The 18,259-nt window shown below is 44.4% G+C and overlaps 1 protein-coding gene across 1 annotated transcript in view; it reads left to right on the forward strand.

Moving 5' to 3' along the window:
- Window positions 1-15,105, forward strand: part of LOC119448716 (Down syndrome cell adhesion molecule-like protein Dscam2) — a 41,174-nt gene extending 26,069 nt beyond the window's left edge. Inside the window, exon 4 of the mRNA XM_037711940.1 lies at window positions 14,933-15,105. Coding sequence (XP_037567868.1) covers window positions 14,933-15,105 — 173 coding nt within the window. The remainder of the gene's footprint in view (window positions 1-14,932) is intronic.
- Window positions 15,106-18,259: the final 3,154 nt, after the last annotated feature.

Raw genomic sequence — 18,259 nt, forward strand, 5'->3', positions numbered from 1 at the left:
CGCATGCGCAGTATGGGTGCGGACGCCGCAGAACGGACACTGCCCCGAGCATAAGATGCTCTCGCATCTAAAAAAATCACAGCATATCCACGAAGTGAATGATGAGTGGGCGAAGCACCGGGGGATCATTCGGGTAAACCACAGCTACGGACGAGAGATAAAGAGAGCGCGCGTCGGGAACGAGAGAGAAAATTACACCATCTTCCCGTAGGGGAACCCTGAGTAGTATGTGAAGGAGCCATGGGGTCGACTCAAGGTAGTTTTATCAGCTGTATAAACTTGGACATGCAGCAGCACCAGCAACGCGCAGAACTGTTGTCGACGCCGTAGGCGTTTTGCCCGCGTTCGCACCGAACGCGCGCAAAGTGGAACCGGAAACGGAAATGAAACCGGAAGTGGATGCGGAACGCCATCTAGTGCACACTTCATAAAACTACAGGTGGCTACGGACACACAACGCCATCTATTGAGCAATTCATAAACTAGAGGTGGCTACATACTACTACTACTATTACTACTACTACTACAGAGGAGGGAGCGACCCACACCCTAAGAAGCTTCGCCCCTAAAAAGTTGCACGGCAAACCAGAAATTACTTGCAGCTACCTTACTTCCATTTTTTGTCGTTTGCAGGCCCTTTGATAAGACAATTGCGTAAGACGTTTTTGGAACCAATTAAACGACTTGTCAGAGCCCGCCGAGCCAGAGTATCCGTTATCAATGCTGAAGACGGTTTCTGTAATTCTAAGACTCTCGCGTTTTGTTTAACTTCATTTTTATTTACAGTATTCTAAGAGAGAAAACGCATTACCGAAATCCTTTTTTTAAACCGGATTATACGTTAGACAGAGTAGATTGGTCCGAAACGATCACTGCGACATTCTTTTTCGGCTGACATTTCTGGACGGCGAAGGCCGTCGCCAGTGATAAATCGTGAGCGTTCAAAACATTTGTCAATCTGGGTTATTTTATTTATTTCTTTTTTTAATCTTTTAATGAATTTCTGAGGAAACTGTACCTTTATACCAATCGAAACCCCGGCTCCTGCAAGCTTCCATTAGTAGGAGTGGAGAAACGAAAATTGGCTACCTCGAGCTAATTGCGCAACGTATGAAGCATGAGGTATAATCTAAAATCGTCGCTGCAGAAAATGCTCGACGAGTAAAGAAAGGGATGTGATAAAGGCTGCTGTTGCGTGTCGGCTGCCGGTCGAGGCATTTTAATTCGATTAGCAATCTTAGCTTACCTCACCCACTTACTGGTATTTATCGATTTCCGGATATAACTGTTTTCCTTTCGCGCCAACTTGAGTAACCGGGTGTGTGCCACTGGGTATGTGCCGCTCTTCATAATACTCATCACAAGTATAAAGCACGTCAACACCAATTACACACACATCCCAAAATAGGTTGCTAATAGCATTATCGTTGTCAATCGTCTCCAAACGATGGATGCACCGCCCATCGGTTTTTTTCCATTTTTCTTAAGGAAGCCTACCTGGTATTTGTTTGTTTCTTGTTGGTTTTATTGCTTGTTTGCTTTCTTTTTCTGCTATACCTCGCACCATAGGTTTCCTCTTCTTCCTCCCCCAGTGTGGAGTATCGAAACAAAAGCCTCTGTGCATTTCTATTCTCTATCTCTCTCTCTTTATCGTGGTTCTCGAAAGGAAGTTATCATAGCCTATACATGGAGCTGAGCAGAACGGGATCACAACCGACAGTGGCCCATGTCAACACGCCATGCTGATACTGTCGGTTGTCCTCCGTTTGTCCTCCAGTTTGTCACATTGAGCAAGGGTATGTACCTCTACCTAAACATTTCAGGTGTCTTTGTAAAGTTTGTCATTTTTATCCCATTACATTTATAGTTGGCAATGTTTGGTTTTCTCTTGTATCCCTTTTATCTTGTAGAGTTTTTACCAAGTTACCTCTCAGTGAAGAACACCTATGTTACCATTGAGAATTACACCATGTCCATATCTGTTGTAAAAAAAAAAACGAAATGTTAAATCAAGGGTAAAGCGTGAATGGGAAGTTTATTCGGGCTGCTGGGCTGCCGATGCCATAGCTTTCAGATGACCGCACGCAAGAAACAAGTATGAGCTCATTTTATTTATTCTTGGTTCCCTCAGCTCCGCAGAGCGATCAGGACCCATCAGACCCAGGGGCTCAAGTTGGCGGGTAAGCGGTTAGAGACTTAGAAACAAACAAACAAACAAACAAACAAGCAAACAAACAAACAAACAAACAAACAAACAAACAAACAAACAAACAAACAAACAAACATCCGAGAAAGTGTGTTAAGTATCCTGAAAACGTTTGTCGCAATATTACTTACGAAATATAATCACTGCAGTGAACGAGGTAACGGCAGATTCACTTGTCCAGTATGCTACTAGGAGGAGGCTTCGGGGATTTCGGTACGTGGGTGGGAAGGTAAACAGTATTGGAAAACCAAAGTTGTCCAAGCTGCGCAGGACCTTCGATGGGTAGGATACATGCCATCACATGATGCGGGCGCGGCCGGGTTGCACCGGAAATTTATGAGCCAATCAAGCCAAACATTTGGCGCGTATAGCTTCGACTCCGTATAAGTGCAATGCGCACGGCATCGATTCGTGCGTTTCCCGGTACAGCGTTATTTTGCTCGGCGACTAATGACCTCGCGGAAAGCGGCGTCATCGAAGCCTCGCTAATCCTTCTCGCACGGCAAACAGCCATTTCTCATTCCCGCACGTCCAGGTGGCCGAGGGTGTTCCGCTTCGCTGGTGCAAATTACCGTACCATGGAGATTGCCCGCCTGCGTGACTGGTATTGTTCGTCACGAAGGAAGCAGACGATGAAATTCTCAATTGATTTATTTGCCTGCTCGCGTGGAGCCATTAGACTCTTGCAGGGCGGCACTGTAATCGCTGCGAAATCGCTAGCCAGGGAAATCGCCCCTAATGTACTCAGAAACCGCATCGTTCTAGAGGGTTTTCGCCGATTGAATGGTGCCACTTATATTCCCCTCCCCCCCCCCCCCCTCTCTTGATAGATGAGTTCGTTTGCCCGTCTGCGCCCAAAAATCGACACGAGAGATACGGCTTATCTAGCGAAGCAAAGCGACGCTGGAAACGCGATACCATTAGTACCAATTAAAAGCTGCCATTTTGAGCGAATTCACAGATATAAGAGCACAAGGACGCGAGCGCACGGAGAAAGAGGGAGCGAAATAATAAACTTTATTATAATGTAGCCTCCGAGCCTGGGCTTTTACTCTTAAATTTCACTTGCCTACCAGCTATGTGTCGCTCAGAACGTCCCCGGATTTTCTGAGCAGCACCTGGTGGAAGAAACGTTAAGACGACGCTGACGCTCTGAGGCCGAATAGCGTTGAAGCGGTGTGAAACAGCAGTTTTGAACAATGCAGCTGAGTTTGCATAAAATTTTTACCGTCGACAAGTGACTAACTTGGGAAGTTTCGCATGCGTGGAGAGTTAACACAACACATGTTCATGTCTTTCTTTTTTACCTTTGTACCATCTCAACCTTTGTACCATCTTCCTTTCTACTATAGTGATAGAAACACAACCGAACATTTATTCATGATGACATCGCCTTCTTTTATTTCTTATTTCTTTCTTGTACCTTAATATTCAGCGTTGAGAGTGTCTGGGTTCATGTTTTCGTTATCTCATGCATGTAATATACGAGCACGCAGTTTTATTGAGAAGCATTCTTTGCCTCATCCCAGGCACTTTGCGGTAGGTCGGTATTTCCTGTCTCCCCACACTTCGAATCTCTGATAAAAAAAATCTCACCGACTGTGGAATCGTACCTCTGCCTTTGAGTACACTAACACTAGCCCAATGCTCTGTGCCACTGGGCCACCGATTGTATTTTTCATCACTTATTCCACTGTTAGCAAGAATACGTGCACACGTACAAAACAAATGACTTGGTGGTAAAAAATAATTCATCACTTGGGTAGACTTTACTAACCTAAAAGGACTTCAAAGAGGCCATCAAGAAAAAGAAATCGTCAAGTTCCTGAAACCACTCAGGTGGTTCAATCATATGTTCGCACGGATACTCAGCCGACTAGCCCTTGGGGACGTTCGGTGCGTACGCCACGTACTGCAGCTTCTCGCGTTCTTTCCTAGCGGCAGTCGCGCTTCGAGACGCCGTGCTTGACTTCGCAACCTCCCGGGTCGGCCCACATTTCCCGGTACTCCCTCACAGCAGCTAACGCTACGTAGAAACCATACAAACCGGGCGACGCTGTACCACCTCCATGATCGGCCCTGGTCGAACAGGTTATAACCTTTCATCGCCGGAGCGCAAATGCCATCGTCGTTTTGACACGTGCTCTGAAAAGCGAGACCGTAGTACGAAGTAGACGAAGAGGAAGGGGGTATTAGAGAAAGCGTTACAGCATGCGGAATTGAAAGCAGCCATTGCGGTTGTTTAGAAACGCGCCTTTCCTTATCGCTTTCAAACAGAAGGCGCGGTCTCCCTGTGGGAAACGCTTTAGGATCCACCTAGGGCACGTCGGCCACCCATTTCCAAAGAAAGTCTCGGCGGCAGTATAGGATAGAGCTCGAAGAAGCGTACTACTCAGGTCATGCCTACAAAAGCGTGACTCATTTTCGCCAAGGGACCACAGGACGCGCAAGAAATTCACGGATCCAGTAAAATGAAAACGAGGACTGTAAGGCAGAGTCACTGTTTGAGTCACGGAGATACAAAAGTCGGTCAGTGGAGTCACAAAAGTCGCAAGCAGAGCATGGCTCGCGAACTTTGCGTAGAAAGTGTAAACAACTAGTTGTGCTACTGCCGCCGAAAAAGGAAGCGGGTCCTATGTAGTTCCAACGTTGTATTACAGTTGCCCTACATTTGGTTATGTTGTATAAGCGATGGCTTTGCGTTGGCCCTCAGTTCCTGGGTCACTTGACTATATACAGAGGATTTGAAACAATGCGTTTGCAATTCTTTACATATCTGGACTGTTCGATAGTTAAGAAACTTCCTCGGGATTTGTTAACAATATTGCAGTTAGTTAAAGTCGCTCGCTGCTTGCTCACCTGATGATGAGTGGAAAACGCTGACGTCACTAGTGGCATCTGCAAGGGCGTGACAGTCGCGCTCTTTAGAAGTTCAATTTCGATCTTTACGGTCAAACTAGCGAGAACTTATTACGCGTCAGAAATTCTCAGCGTCAGTTTCTTGCATGTGCGAAACCGGTTATTGACTCCTCGGATGGCGGGCTTCGAGTCTTTCATTATTGCCTCAATTGTCGGACTCCTTCCGTTACACTTTTCATGACCTTTATTAGGGAAAACACGGGGAAGGCGTGAGATGTAAATTCAAGACGATGAGCAAAACGAGAACAGGGTGAAATCAGGAGCCAACGTTTCGACAAGTGGACTCGTCTTTCTCAAGGCCTTGCAGAAGACAAGTCCACTTGTCGGAATGTTGGGTCCTGCTTTCACATTCTTCTGGTTTTGTTCATTAGCCTTTGTTAGTAATTCTAAAACGTATGCCTGTATGGTATGCCTTGCGTGGTATAAAATGCATACCTTTTCTATGTTTGATGAACTAGATTGTATTTTCTAAAGCAGCCTGAACAAGCCACCACTTCCGCAGCCACTGCAGTACACTACGAGTACTGCAGCGCCTGTGAAAATGTTAAATTTTTTTCGTAAGCATTAAAATGAAGGTGTGATATATTCGGGAAAACACTGTCCATTTTTGAACCATAGAAAACAAAACAATGTGTGCATCATTCTGTGTGTTGTGTTGCGTGGTAAGAAGGTTGCCGAGAATAGATTGCGGTAGAAAGCTTCGTTACCTTACTTCTATACAAATGCGTTAACAAGGCGTTGCCATGCAGCTGCTATCGAGCGTAAAACACGCAAGCGTCACGGAACTTTAAAGCTGCAATCAATTCGTTTTGAACAGCTCTGCGCACTGAGAGGGAGAAGTGCCGGAAACTTTAGCTACGCAACTGTTTGTTCTACATTGAACTCTAGTTTTCAGAGTCCTTGAACTCCGCTATGTGCAGCGTTAACTCTACGACTTTCGGTTCTCGGCGCACAGTTGCTACGCAAAAGACATCAGTATTTGCCTGAATAGTAGTTTGAGGTCATCATACGGCGGTACCATACGGTGTATTACATTATTTAGTGCAGCACGGAGAAAATACGTAATCAGACAAATGTCTCCTTGAAGGCTCGCCTCTTTACGCGCTTCATCTAGTAAAACAAGAACATGTTATCGGACACCTATGCAGTGTCATCTAAGAAAAACTAGTAAAACCTGAAAAGACGAGACGAATTTGTCGGTGGTTAGCGACAAGAGAGGGCTTGCTTCGCCTTACCCGAATACGTAAGTTTCAGAGATCGTAAACGGGCTCTTTTGCAGAAATTCACTCTTGGGACAGCTCACGTTTCCTCGCACTAGTAAAATCTGAAAAGACGAGACGAATTTGTCGGTGGTTAGGCGACAAGAGAGGGCATAGAAAAAACCGTTTCAAGGGCATTTACGCTCTTGTGGAGATGATTTTACATAACTCGCTTTCAGTTGGGTTTGCTTTCTTGAAAACTTTTCGAGCTATTTTGTGTAACGACGTCTTGACATCTCTCATTGATCGAATCAAGCCTTATAGATTTCCGTTTACAGCGAATAAGGCAATTTGAGAAGCAGAGCGGAAGAAATGTTCGGCAGTTTTTTTTTTCTGAATCGTTTCCTCTACGTCGGCCCTTGAACGCGTTCTTTTTCCCCTTCTATAGTCATCCTCTCTCAGCCCGAAAGGACCCGATACAGCCATCAACGCGCTCGTTATAAGCGCAGCTCCGTATAGGAAGACAGAGTGGTAGTAGCACGAAAAGGAAAGACTACGGAAATTTGACGCTTAGACTCGCATGGCTGCTCTCGGAAGCACGGCCTACTGAAAATCTATTCGTCCTATTCGTCTTCCACGACGTCCACACTATACCAGCTGACAACAGATCCCTCTACGGAACTCACCCGTCTCCCCTCCTATTGAACTTCATTTTTCTTACAACCTTCCCTTCCCCCTGCCCCCTAAACTTTTTTTTTTCCAACTCTTGTCTTCCTTCTTGGCGGTATCCGCTGTCTTCAATCCCCATATGCTATTTTGCACCGGAGCATAAAATCTATACATCTGACCTGTTTTACCATGCTCCTGATATTGGTCGTGCATTAATGGTTAAGGAGGCGTGGTTTTTCTTCCTTTACGCCTAATCTCTCTACGTGCCTCTGTTGTTCGCATTTCCTTAGCACAGTTCACGGAAAACAGTCTTGTTGCTTATCGTCCATAGTTCTATAGTTATCCCTTCGATCGTTTACTGTTGCCCAGGGATGAAGTGACTGTTCCCTGCAGGACAATACAAGGGACGTTGTGTGACTTACGGCTCACGGGCAGTGAGTGATTAGCGAATTAGCCCACCGGCTACGACCAGAAGCAACCTTTGAGATGATGAGAAGTACCCCGTCGGTTCTGACCAAGCAAAAGCGGCGGCCTCACATAGTGTTCCACGCTGCGAAATTATTTAAAGATGCCGTTGTAACATGCAAAATAATAACGGGACATTCTAGAGCGTACTTAAGCAAATAGGACGGTAATAAATGGTTTATGGGGCACTTAGTCTATTAAACAGGAGCAATAAGCGGTGGATTCCTAGGTGAACGAAGTAGTTAATCATTTTAATTATTTTTTTGTGAAGGATGGCTCCGCAGTGAATAAGTTGCTCAACACTTTTATGAGAGACAAGGTGCGATTCGCTTTGCTGAAAAAAAAAAAGAAATACGTGTCAGCATTCCTACGAGCTTAAGACTTTTGTCCATCGTGGCTAAGTGTTTGCAATGTCGCTAGAAAGAGAGTACTTCACTTTAACGTTTTTATAGGCACAAATAACTTATTGTAAGACTTCAGCACGGATATTGCGTACACTTGCTGAATGTTGTAATACATTCTGTGACCACTGAAGCAGTGGTTCGACTTCTTTATTTATCACCCAGTGTTGGTGACACAGCCCCTATTGAGATTGTGTGAAGGCTAGAGGATAACCTATTGTGAAGAGGAACGTGCTTCTTTTATGAAACTTCCGTGCGGCGGCACGTTCCATGACATCCGATAGGCAGCAGAGTACGACAAGCTCGAACGCTTAACTGCAACGCAATACAGAAAATGGCGAAGGGTGTTGTAAAAGTACCATTTGCTCGTAATGCACTGAAGGAGCATCATGTACGTAACACTACTATTTACACTCTAAAAAGTAGTGTATAGAAAATGTCAAAGGAACAGCTACGCATTCCAATTACGTCATGATATACTATATTTCTGCCATTCACAGAAGAAGCTGTCTCTCTCTTAAACGATGTCCGGGAACAGACGTGCAGGGAACAGACTTTTTAACTGCGCTTTACTCTAAGCCACTGTCGTGGCGGCATATGTCAACACTCGTTTTGGCCCCCAAAAGGATCTTCATTTATTCAGTCTTGCGACATCAGTCTAGACACGTGCAATGAGTGCCATATGGTGCGAAACAAAAAAGAAAGAAAGCGTAAGGCAAATTAAGCGAACGGTGTTCGCAATCAATGGAATCGACTTGGAGTTGGTCGACGTTTTCCATGTGCGGCTCTCCAGCTGAACTTTGGAACGTCGGGTGAAATGCATTAAGCAACCCACATAGATCGCCAAAGAAAAGATGGCAGAATGCGGCTCAGTTGCTATGCAGTTGAAGCTATACCATTTATGACAAACCATATCATTTATATTTTAACATCTCCTGTCATTCTTGTATTCGTGTATTTCAAGGTATTTTCTCTGATCGTCATCGTAGAGAGAATCTATGAAGAGTACTCTAGAAAAGAGTCATAAGCGTACGAAAAAAAAAAATGATCTCATGCGAGAACAGAAGAAGCGCTCACAAAAAGCGTGCGCGACGCAAGGGCCCTGCACTGAGTGAATAACAACTGTAAACGCCGCACCGATACGAAACATATAGGAGGAAAAATCGGAACTAAATCAAGAAAATTGTATTAACTGCGGAGCACCGCAGCGACCCAGGGGAGATGAAAAAATTACATAATGCAGCGTATATAGCATGGCGTCAGGTTGGAATAGAATGTAGCTTAACATTAGCCAACGGCGATGAAATACTGATAAAAATACAACAAAAAATGGACAGTTATATATGTGGACGTGCACATGCGCTTATTATGTAAGGATTCATTTCCTCCGATTCCAAGCATCTTTGTCATCCGTCCCACTGTATCATCTCGGTGCATCATGCATATAACGAATCGTGTATTCTTGCGAACTGATATGACGAAAGCCAAAAAATGAGAGATAATGGAGAGAATCGTTACGTAATAGGGGCCCAATACTAATAGCTTCAAGCGCAATGCGATGCGTATAGGAGAGGCCCTTCTTGTGGTCTATGCTTTATAAAAGCAGTGAGTTTTTCCCTGCTTAATGCGGTTAGCTTTTCGGCGTTGCTGATCGTCTTTGGTTATTCTGTGTCATCTATTCTGTTTTCTTAATAATCTTATCACCAATACCTTCATCCTCATCGCATATGGAACTTGTGGCACGATACCGATTTCGAACTATACAATTTAGGTGTACGACACAGCGCCGCGACAATAAATATAATTAGTTGCTATTTGTACCATCAGGATATAGCTACTTTTTGATGACTCGTGTATACAAACTGTCGGACATTGCTAAATATACAATTTGTTGAAGAATTTGCCAGCTTTGATTAGGTACTGATTTGTCAGGCTTTATCAGAAATAAGAGTGCAAACGGGTCAGTTTTTTTTCTCAATTGTCTTTGTGTGTGTGCACGCGTGTGCGTGCGCGTGTTTTTTGTTTTGTTTGTGTTTGTGTTTTTTTGTGCGAGTGCGTGTGCGTGTGTGTGTGTGTGTGCGTGCGTGCATGTGCGTGTGCGTGCGTGCGTGCGTGCGTGCGTGTGTGTGTGTGTGTGTGCGTGTGTGTGTGCGTGCGTGCGTGTGTGTGTGTGTGTGTGTGTGTGTGTGTGTGTGTGTGTGTGTGTGTGTCTGTGCGTGTGCGTGTGCGTGTGCGTGCGCGCGCGTGTGTGTGTGTGTGTGTGTGTGTGTGTGTGTGTGTGTGTGTGTGTGTGTGTGTGTGTGTGTGTGTGTGTGTGTGTGTGTGTGTGTGTGTGTGTGTGTGCACACAAGTCACGGTATTTTCAGTGCGGATCTATTTATGATGCCGATGCCGTCGTTCTTAATTTCTTTGTGTGGAGCCGGATAACTGACAGCGCGAACACAGCAGTGAAACATTGCCGGTGCCTCTCGTGTGCGATAACAGGAATATTTCTCGCCCTTGAGTTGACACTCGGCGGAGGTGAAGGGATCAGAGATAGCTTCGTACGACAGCGATAGCACAATTTTTTCTGTTCACATTTTGTACAGACAGATGCTTTGCACCGCACTACTTGAAATATCACATGCATTATAAAAGAGACCAAACGCATGCGGTGAGTAATTTCTCGGCAGTCGAAATGCTTGAAGATTTCTTGTTGAAGTAAACAGACGATGTATTCGGAAAGGATTTGCAGCCGCTTGCCTCGTATAGGTGACGCATAGTCCTTTGTTCTCACCAGTGGCGTGGGGTGGGGAAGGGGGGGGGGGGGGGGCGGCTGTGCTGTGGTCGCCACACGAGCTTTTGTATTCTCCGCGGCTTGTAGCCGAGTGCGGTAAACATGTGCGCCCGAGGCAGCTGAATGGGCCAATGAAGAGCATAAGCTGAAACTGAGAAGTGCTTAAGGAAGAGCGTGCCTGGTGCCTACGTGGTGACACTTGCCTGCGCGCCGATAGACGTAATGAATCGAGTAGCTTCACTATTTTTACAGAAGTGAACCCGGATTACGGGCAAAGATAGGATCGTTGCCCTTTTAAATTATTTCACATTCCCTGCACAAAATGGGCGTTCATAAATAGGAGAGAGTGGCAAGAGAAGGAGAAGAGGGTAGAGGGAGAGCGGGGGTATACACGCTGAGCAGCTGCACCGGGTGCTGTGGTTGCCGAGTGACGCCAGCCGGCACGGTCACGTGATAAAGAAAGCATAGCAGCACACGAAAAACACTTAAGGAAGAGTTTCTTTGAATCGTTCGCCAGTTGCGACACTACTACAGCCCCAGAACACAATTTCAATACAAGTTTCACAAAAAAGAAAATGAAAAATAAATGCAGAGACAGTTTTGACTCGACAAAGAGGAGCGCCGACATGCCACGCGTCGCATTATCACTGCAGATACACGCAAGGAAAGTGCAAGTACACATTTATGAAACGATGCGCAGTGTGGAATTACAAGTGTAGCAAACATAGATGCACACGTTTGAATGCGTACTAAAAAGGTAAGAAACAAATCAACGTCGTCTAAATTACTTGCGAGTTTCCAATACCTTCCAGACATTCCAGTTTCTCAAAGAAAGCTTACCAACACGTGAACCGCCTGTATTTTAGAATTCCGAACAATTGTCCTGAGTGAACCACCAGGTGCTTTTGAGAAGCATGTGAAACCTCCTTCCTCTGCGGCAGCACCAGCGATGGAACTATTCTTCGGCCTCACGCGCAGAGAACTTCACCAAATAGAACCTGCCAAATATTCCATTTGCAACTTCTTCGCATAAAGCGGCACTACTAATTACAAAAAAAAAGAGATCGAAGCAGTATTTCTTTCTCATTCACCACGTATTTATTGCCATTTTCCTAAAGAAATTGTTTAGCAGAGAGTAACTGTTTACGTTACACTTAGTACCTATCTTCTCTGGTTTTTGTCCGGGTCTCTAACCTATCTACCTCTGTCGACATGCTGTACAGTGCACCAGGCCATCACAAACCTGTTAATAAGGTGGAAGTATGTAAGCGATGCCGGCACCTGTTTGCTATCTAAGATGCAGAGCTGAAAAAATTTCCTGCATTAATTTGACTTACCGGTTTTGTGTAGCAATTTATTTTGCGAAAATGCAGAACACAGGTGCGCTCATTGGCACTACACTGTTGATCGAAATTCCGTGTTATACAAGCCGCAGAATCCGATGGCGCATGCAGTTTTTAAGAATGCTCCAACTCACATAAAAATAAGTTGTCGTTCAATATGCCCCACTTAATTAGGAGGTCTGTGTGCTTTAGATATACCTATGTGGCTGACTCATAACCGCAGGTTTTGAGTAGTCATATATGGTTTGATTACGCCGAATAGTTATGCGCTTGCTCGCACGACATTGTCGATCATCATGCAGTGCTTATAAAGGGCAGTGCCAATGTGATATATATATATATATATATATATATATATATATATATAAGCACCGACTGAACCAAGGGGGTGCTTTCGCCGCCGGGGGGTAATGTTGAGCCACCTATCCTGTCAACGAAAAAGAAGTCGCATAGCTGACGAGAAAGAAGACGAGCTGTGCCCAGGACCGCCATCTTTGTTGTTGTGGTGCCACTCGCTTTCATTGTGTAAATATTGTACATAAACACTTTCTGACATCTGCCCGTAACGATATATATATATATATATATATATATTGGATTGGATTGTATATATATATATATATATATATATATACAATCGAGAGGAATTATTCAGCCTACCTATCAAACATCAAAAGAAGCTGCAGCCACGCTGCAATGCTTACGAGCATGTACATTTAACGCTTTTTACCGGTGCACCAGCCGTCGTTGCGGCATCGAAAACAAAAGAAAGAAGAAGCATAACAAATTTGTGAACCTTGATGAAGGCTGGACCACCGGTCAAAACCGTTAGATGAAATGCTTGTGCTGTTTATCTTATTATATAACCTTGTTGAGCTAGGTAAAGAAACTAAAAAAAAAAAAGCACGCTCTAACACAGACACGCACACGAAATGCACAACCTAGACCACAACTTATTCACAAAGTCGGACTGAGGCCTGCATTCTGTAGGAATGTAACTACCGCCATAGTGGGCCCTTAATCTTTAGAGCCAGAACACTGCGATGGTCTAAGAACGTACCGTAGCTCATGGAGGGTATGGTGTCACATGTTTATGGCGTTCCTCACGACAGCGCTTAAGGTTGTAAAGCGCGTGCAAATCCGTCAGCACCGCAGGTAATGCACGATTGCATGCTGGACAATTTAAGTTTTGATATTATGTCTCATGTAAGCTACATTCAAGCGAATGCGATACACTAGGCACTGGGCAGTACCTACGCTCAAGTGAAACTTAGGTCTTTCAAGGACTAACTCACTGCCTGCCTACCCCACAGCACTCAACAAATATAAACTGAACTGTATCTAAGGCCCTGTATCTAAGAGAACATTAGCGCAGATGCCTTGTGAATGCTTAGTTACTTTTTATTTCTTGCATGAGAGGTGTTTTCTGTTTGTTTTAACCAGTTTTGTATTGCAGATCTTTTTATGCATGCTTTTTTATTGTTGGTATTGCAACAGGTTTGTAAATTTACTGCGTTGCCATGTTCGCTACCTAGCTGACCGGAATAGTTCAACTTGAATTCCTAACCTTGAATTCCTGTTCGTTTCACTGCTTCCCGTGCATAAACGAGGAGGTCGATTTTGTTGTCCTGAAAAGTGCACAGATTTTATATCTTGTCTTCTTTATTATTATTATTTCGTTATTACCTTGTTGTTTGATCAAATTGAACGTGAGAAAACACTAGGCTGCAATTTACTTTGGCTCCCCTCGACTGAAATTCATTGCTCTCAATTTTCGGTCACACATTGCTTGCTTTATGCAACGTACAGTTCAATTACGTTTAGAAGCGCATATGATGTAGAGGTGCCCAAACTGTCACCTGCTATTTTCCCCATTTCATAGCATTTTACACTCTTTTATGTAAAATGTACTTCATTTACGTGATTTAGTTTATCTAATAAAAAAAAGTTACAGCACATCGAACTGGTGGTTTTCAGGCTCTCAAGAGCACTCTGGCTGCGAGCTCTACATTGAGCTGGTCAAAATGGAGTGCCCGAGACACATTCGCCTGGTTCATTGGAAGCGCCGCACTCCAACTCAGAGCGCTAGGAGTCTTTTCCCGAGAGCGTGACCGATATCGGACAGCATTCGGGTCACGTGGCTCCTGCTACTGGTGTCGTTGGCGCGGAGTCTACCACGGCTGAAGTTATGCCTGAGCATGCCTCGGGTGTCCGCCATGTTTGCTTACAACGGCAGAAGCGACGACGTGTTTGCGCTTGCGGCTTCCGATTGCTCTGGGCTCCGCATAGCTGTAATTTGAGTTGGAGCGCGGTAGATACATGTGGCCTGTGTCATTATAGTTCACGTTACTGACCTGCACTTGAATTGGATAGAAGTTTATATATAACTCTATACAATACAATACATGTACATAGCGTCAAAGCTTCTCTAACCAATGACAGAACAGCCAGCGCCGAAATAAGCCTGTGATAAAGAAAAGGAAAGGCGTGCATCATACAATGTTGTACAAGGATGCAATCAATATAAAGGAATTTCGCATATTCATTGCATATGAATGTCTATCCTCAAATAAACACAGGGTAGTAGAATATGAGCTCGAACTGCTCATACGTTTAAACGCATTTCAACTTATTTCAAAAGAAAGAAAAAAAAACATTTCACATTAGCAGGAACGTCTCATACTATAGTGCTCAATTGTAGAGGAGCAGAATATTTATGGTGGCATTGTTATTTAAATCAGGAATACACAATTTTTCAGCAAATAAGGCATAACTGATTAAACGGGATAATGTTCAAGACAAATTGAACGTACGGGCTGTGTCTTTTTGTGTAGCATTTCTGTTCTCATAATCCCCATCGTGCAATTGACATTACCTAAAGCAGCGTTGCTTTCTTTTCTTTTTTTTCCCCCTTCCCGCCACCATTACCCCGTTCCCGCATTTCCATACAACAGTGGTGCTGGAGAAGTTTGTGGCCAGCGTGTACGACGTATACGTGGTTCGTGGCAACTCAGCACTACTTCGCTGTCACGTGCCTCCCGCCGTCAGAGACTACATTAAGGTGACATCGTGGGTGCTCGACGACGGTGTCACAATCGGGACGCTCGGAAACGATGGCAAGTACTAATATTCCCCGCGTGTCTCTTGACACGTGTAGTTCGAAAATGTATTCAGACAATTTAGCAGTTCTATGGCTGTTGTCAAGAACCAAGTGGCAAGTGCTTTCTTTCTTCTGGCTAAGCTTCAAAGTTTCTTTGTTGAGTATGTTTTTTTTTCTGAATAACAAGTACAACTATGAAAGGAAAGAAACAAAACTTAATTCATTATCACAAAGTACAGGATACTTCGTAGGTACGGCCAGGGAGAAAGCTTCAGAAATTGCGAAAGCCTAAGAAATAGAAACATAGGAAATCAACGTGATCGTAGTAATGACCTGGATCAGCAGTGTGGAAAGCGTAAGTGCAGGGAAGCTTATATAGTATTAGGGCGCAAAAGGAACGTCGTGTTTTCTTTCTTTTTTATCCGCATATGTATATGCGTGTGCATATAGGTGCGTCTGCATGGTCCGTTAGGTATTGCACACTATGCAGATTTCAATGAACAGTCATGCACTAGAAAAAAAAATTAAGAGACGTCCCACCAATATCTCTCTTGTGTGGCAAAACTGCTGCTACATCTGGCTTACGTACTCTTCGTTTCGTGAATAAAATACATTAGACACGAAAGCGTCATGTCCAAGCGAACAGGCTTATGAGAATGTTTTTGCAATTGAGGTCTTTCTGTGCATAGAAATGAACAACTAAGCAGCACTGGTACACGGTGCGTGGGGCTGAACTGGGTTAGGTTAGGCCATTGGGTTAGGCCATTGGCTGAAATGAGCTAGTTGATGAGCAAGTCACCATTACTCCTGTCTGGAAATTATAAATGAATGATAGGTTCGGTTTTATGATACAAGAGCAGCTGAGGCTACCTTACAAAAAAGTAAGGACTATTTCATTTTGGAGCCAAGGTAGGTTACTGCTGAAGCTGCGGTAGCTGAGTCACATAGAAAAAGTGAAAGTAGTCACAAATGGCTTTCCAAGAATATGGCATTTAAATGTGTATTAGCGAGTGGCCGCCCATTTGCATAGTTTTAGCGACTAGCCCAGTTCCATTGTTCCTTGCTCGTTTGGAAGGCCCTGCTGAATTGTAAGTCATACGCCTTCTCTGGTGGTGCAACCTATAGAGCGTTACGTAGGATTCTTAGCTGTCCGTGCCACCTTCGCTCCTGACGGAGGCACGCAGGGTTGTCGCACAAGTCACTGAAGCATAAAGGGAAATTTAGCCACGAGGAGCTCACGCATATAATGCTTTTACGAGTCACGACATATTTGTAAAAGCGATTTGACGCATCCGAGCATTGATGCACGAGCGAGGGTAGCATTTATTTTGGCGCATGCTGCCTGGAGCTACGCCAATCCAAGGCCACGACAGGAACACGTCGTCTGTGGTCGACACGGTTCAAAATATACAAATTTGTCTGCAATGAAATTTTGGCGCTATCTGTCACCTCGCGGCGTATTTTGTCGCGTTTTACCGAAGCTCTCAGAGATGGCGCCATCATGGCAGGGCAACTGAAATTGTAAATAGACAACCAGGCATCCTAACAAATAAAGTGAGAGAAACAGAGACGGTAAATTGGATGCAAAGAAGGGAGACAAAAAGAAAATAAGACCATCGAGATTTATAAAAACGGCAAGAAAGAAATTATGAGAAAGGTTCTGTATGATAATGCAGAAGGGAGGGCCTTGCTACCGCTGTGTTACCGTAGACTTGGTCTTCATCCCTCGATATCAACAACCAATCATAAAAATAGCGCCGAGATAAAGACCTAACTTCGCTGGCGATGTGAGATAAAGCATATCGAAAGTATACACCGTTCACTTCCCATGTGGCGGGAAACGGGTTACAAACGGCAAACGGCACCTGCTCGACTTGAAGCGGGCAGACCTAGGCAGGCCAGGTGCCAACATATCAAGCAATGACGTAATTTTCGTCGTATCCGAAAGTCTTCGGGCGACCTCGACAAAACCACTTCTTCAATAAAACAACTTCCATTTTAAAGGTAACTGTGTAATTTGCAATGGGTCAGATTTATGGGCCAAGTTGATTTACTCAAAGTATATAGGAGACATTTGTAAATCTACAGGTAGAATACAATAGACGCAAATTGCCGCCCAACTGGCCGCTCAAAACACTTTGCGTGTATTAGCGGGCTTCTTTCACGCTCGGAAAAACACTTTTACGAACTAAATCTGCACCAGGCTCCGATGGCATAACCAGTAAGACCCTTCGAAATCTAGACGACGCATCTATCATTGCTTTAACAGAGTACTTTAACCGCTGTTGGGAAACACGTTCTATTCCCTCGCAATGGAAACCCACTCAAATAATAATAATAATGATCATTATCAGCCTATATTTATGTCCACTGCAGGGCAAAGGCTTCTCCCTGTGATCTCCAATTACCCTTGTCTTCCGCTAATTGATTCCCACTTGCGCCTGCAAATTTCCTAACTTCACTACCCCAACTAGTTTTCTGCCGTTCTCGACTGCGCTTCCCTTCTCTTGGTATCCATTGTGTAACTCTAATGGTGCACCAGTTATCCATCTTACGCATTACACGGCCTGCCCAGCTCCATTTTTTCCGCCTAATGTCAACTAGAATATTGGTTATCCCCGTTTGTTCTCTGATCCACACCGCTTACCCAAACTTGGTAAGCGACTACAGCTCGAGAACTTACGCCCAATCTCTCTTACTTTGAGCGTAGGAAAACTCACGGAACATGTCATACTAAACAGCCTCCACAATTTTGCTGAGTACAATAACCTATTCCCCAACTCCATGATTGGCTTTCGTCCAATACAGTCCACGCAAGACGTCATGCTTCACGTTAAACATCAAGTCCTAGACAACATATACAAGAGTGGTACCCGGGCTGTCCAAGGCCTTGATCTTACAAAAGCCTTTGACAACGGAGCACATCCGGTCGTACTGGAGATCTTGCATACTTTAAAAGTTTGGCTAAAATAACCTGGGACACCCAGTAAATGAAGAATCTTGCTTTAAGCCGGCGAACACAACAGTAACACACACATAGACAGGAGGCGCACTGATTACCTACTGTTTATTTCAAACACTGGGATCAAGCATATGTATATGTGCAATTCTTCGCGCACGCACACAGTGCCGACATTTTCATCTCTAGCTTAGACGCGTCGCCCCACGTTAGCAGCCAATA

This window comes from Dermacentor silvarum, chromosome 4, assembly GCF_013339745.2.
Source record: "Dermacentor silvarum isolate Dsil-2018 chromosome 4, BIME_Dsil_1.4, whole genome shotgun sequence".
Lineage (NCBI taxonomy): Eukaryota > Metazoa > Arthropoda > Arachnida > Ixodida > Ixodidae > Dermacentor > Dermacentor silvarum.